The sequence below is a fragment of the Manis pentadactyla genome, chromosome 11 (genome assembly GCF_030020395.1).
Source record: "Manis pentadactyla isolate mManPen7 chromosome 11, mManPen7.hap1, whole genome shotgun sequence".
Lineage (NCBI taxonomy): Eukaryota > Metazoa > Chordata > Mammalia > Pholidota > Manidae > Manis > Manis pentadactyla.
The window spans coordinates 79,789,917-79,793,581 of NC_080029.1; the positions used below are offsets into that span (position 1 = coordinate 79,789,917).

The window sequence follows — 3,665 nt, forward strand, 5'->3', positions numbered from 1 at the left end:
CTAAACTCTTAATCCTAGCCAAATTCTTAATCCCAGTCTTTCAACTTCTAAATCTAATACTATTTTTGTTGATCTATGCTTTCTCTTCAACCATTTCAATAGATAATGGGGGAATTCACTCTAAGGCTACAGTGGATTATTTATCCTTATTACTAATGATATTTAAAACATTATTTGATTAAGTATGTAAACAAATAGAAAACTTCCAGGGTGGGTCTCAGTTACCAGTGTTAGAATGTGTGTGAAAGTACCAATACTCTATACAGCACCAATGTTCCCTCCAAATAAACATAGACAATGGTTTCAAGGGGAATGTGTAAAGCCTCGAGTAGCATTTGAAGGGATGGAGACTGTTCTTGCTCCAAAGTCCCAAAGACACAGGGTTAAGGGAAGTGGCAGAGGCTTCAGGGAGCCAAATAACCTCTAAAATTGCCTAGAGCCACAAAAGTTCTCCTTCAAATACTGACAAATGCAGGCCTAGATGGCTCCAGGCTGGCAATGATGTGAACAGGATCTCAAACACACTCGTACTCCCACTCATTAGAATGCACCAGAAAGGGATTTTATTGCTGTGATCACAAGGCAGCAAAGCTTGGCAGACGTTCTTAGATTAAACATATTGGAGGCCTGCACTCTTCATTTCCTTCTTCCTCTTGTCTTCCTTCAAAACACACAGAACTCCAAAGCAGAAAAGAATCCTCTTTCTTTTTGTCCCAGTGCTGGTCTGGTATCCTCAGAACTCTAATTCTTCCACCTTCCTTCTTTCTTCTATGGGAATCAGGGAAATCAACAAAAGAAAGAGAACCTATGGCTAGTGAAGGGCAAGCGAGGGAAACTCTAAAGAGTCTCGTCTAAGTGTACTGGAACCAACCGATAGGGAGGGTCGCCTTTTTCGGGGGGCTCACAAGCAACAATGAAGAGCTTGTATTGGGCAGCACCTTTGTAGCGACAGTCGGGATACTTCCCTGCAGTGAGACTGCACTGAGTCATGTTAACCGACTTCAGACTCCGGTGACAGTTGTTCCGGCCATTCCTGCAGACAGTGTTGGGCAGATCACAGACGGCAGCCACATGCTGGAAGGAGTCATGCAGAAAGGTATTTTGAGGCTTACAGTGCTGAGTATAATTATTGACACCACGCATTGCTTTGCTGCACTGGAGAGCGCTTGACTGTATATGCTGAATTTCAAACCAGTGAGCCTTGGTGAGAGACTGAGGCCAAGCACAAAGTGGACACGTTGGCTTCCATAGTCCCAGCAACATTAGCAGGAGAGGAAAATATCCCAGAAGATCTAGCACCATCTTTTCTGTGTAGGGAAGATAATAGTAGTATAGAAGCAATAAAAGCAAAATTATTATCCATAACCATTTAGATTTTTATTGTGACTTTTAAGATTGCTGAATTCTCTCTCTTTTTTAAACATTTTCCTTCTCCCTTGTGTCTCACAATTCTATAAAGAACCTGAAGCTCAGTGGGGAGGAAGAGGAGGTAAGATATTTTGCATGATTGGCAGATTCTACTCTTCTCTTTGTCCTGTACTCACGCATTCGACGGCCTCCGCATCAGAAGCCTGCTTTCCTCCCTATTCCTTCCTGAAGTATTTACCCTGCATCTGTGTGACCGAATGGCCCAGCGGTCTTCACCGCCCTACTCTCCCCAACCCCAGGCTCCTCCTCTTACCAGGTCTCCGCGCTGGCGCTCCTGCTGAGAGCAGAGGCAGCACTCGTTCCCAGGCTCAGAGGCTTTTGTCCGCTTCTCCTCTCCCAGGAGCGCCGGGGTGGCCCTGAAAGGATTCTGAGCCCTGGGAAAGAGAAACCCGGGGCCTGGAAGATGAACTTCTTGTGCGCAGTGTAAATGAGACTGTTATTTCATCTATTTTCAACATCACTGTAGACACAGGAAGAGTAAACCTATTTAAAGAAACAATGTGACTCAAAACTCACAGTTTTGAGGAACTGATCACTTTCTAAGATGGGTTGAGTGCTTTCTTCCTGATCTGAAGCCTCCGTATTTGAATCGCTATGATTTTAGTTCCTTAGGAGAAAATAAGCCATGTAAAACTGGTATAATAGCTGCCATATACTTAGTAATGTTGTGAGTTCCAAAAACAGACTTGAATGAATTACTCATTTATGTGTAAATTTTTGGGGCCAGATGCTGGTCACCTCAGATTCAGGAGCACATGAGCTAATGAAAGAGACAGTCAGGCAAGTAGAAAAATGCATTATGTATTAATAACGATAAATAGTGCTTACTGCTGTGATGGAAGAAACCACAGAGGAAGTGAGGAGATAAGAGAGAAGAGGGTTTTTGTTGGAGGGCACAACACATGCACAGAGTTTTGAGGATTAATTAGAAGCTAGGTGAGGAGAATGGTAAGGGCACCCCAAAGAGGGTGCTGTGTGTGGAGAGACCCACACACATGAAGGAGAAGGGCAAATTTAGGGTATTCACCTCTTGAATGTGTTTTTTACCTTTCTGTGGGTGCTGCAATACCCTATTCAGAACCTTTTTGTCTCATGGAAGGCTACATAAAAGCTTCCTGCATAGACTCCCTGCCTCTAAATTCTTTCCCTTCCAATCCATTTTACATATTACTTCCAGATTAGTATTCCTGGAGCATAAATATAACAGTGGAACACTCTTGCCCAATGCTTTTAATGGCTCCAATTATCTACAGAATAAAAAGGATATCTGTTTATAGTAAAGTTGCAGGATACAAGGTTAATACATAAAAATAAATTGCTTTCTTACATACCAGCAATGAACAACAGGAATTTGAAAAAAAAAACACACACACACATTTACATTAGCACCAAATAAAAAGGAAATACTTAGGCATAAATCTAATAAAATGCATAGAATATCAATATGAGGGAGACATAATACTCTGATAAAAGAAATAAAAAAGATCTAAATGGAGAGATATTCCATATTCATGCTTTAGGAAACCAGAATACATCACCCAAAAATATGGCTCTTTGACATAAAAATTATTTTGTGCTAAAAGCAGTTAAGAATCAGCAAATGCAGAAAAAGCTCCCCCTTTTTTGCCTAAATGCAGGAAATAAATTCCCCTTTTACTGGAGACAGACTCTTACAAGCCCAGAGAGGGCACCAGAGGAATCTTCAAACAAACCTTGTTAAATTAGCCCTTAGCTTTTTAGTTGCTTCTTCACATTTATTACCCATAGACCAAGTCCCATCCCTTGTCAATTCACAAATTTATTGATTCTTTGTCTAAAAGGTATAAAAATTCCTACTCTGGCCACTTCTTCAGGTCTTCATTCCCTCTTGAAGGCTCCCATGTACCTGTAAAAATTTGATAAAATTTATATGCTTTTCTCCTACTGATCTGTCTTTGTCAGTTTGATTTTCAGACACAGTCAGGGGTCCAAAGACATAAAAAAAGAGGAACTCTACTTTTTCCTCTCCTACAACGCACAAGAAGAATCAATATTGTTAAGATGTCAATCCTTCCCAACTTGATTTATATAGATGTAATACAATCCCAATCATTACCCCAGCAACTTATTTTGTGGGCCCCAATGAGCTGGTTCTGAAGTTTATATGAAAAGACAGAAGACCTAGAATAGCCAACATATTACTGAAAAAGAAAAACAAAGAGGACTGACACTACCCAATTTTAAAACTTACTGTAGAG

At 40.8% G+C, this 3,665-nt stretch overlaps 1 protein-coding gene across 1 annotated transcript; it reads right to left on the reverse strand.

The window, feature by feature from the left end:
* Positions 1-539: 539 nt before the first annotated feature.
* On the reverse strand, positions 540-2,491 carry RNASE6 (ribonuclease A family member k6). Its single transcript, XM_036880589.2, has 2 exons — positions 1,682-2,491; positions 540-1,307 (listed from the first exon to the last, which is right to left on the reverse strand). The coding sequence occupies exon 2, from the start codon at positions 1,300-1,302 to the stop codon at positions 838-840; it is 465 nt and encodes a 154-aa protein (XP_036736484.2). The 5' UTR covers positions 1,303-1,307; positions 1,682-2,491; the 3' UTR covers positions 540-837.
* Between the last annotated feature and the right edge of the window lie 1,174 nt (positions 2,492-3,665).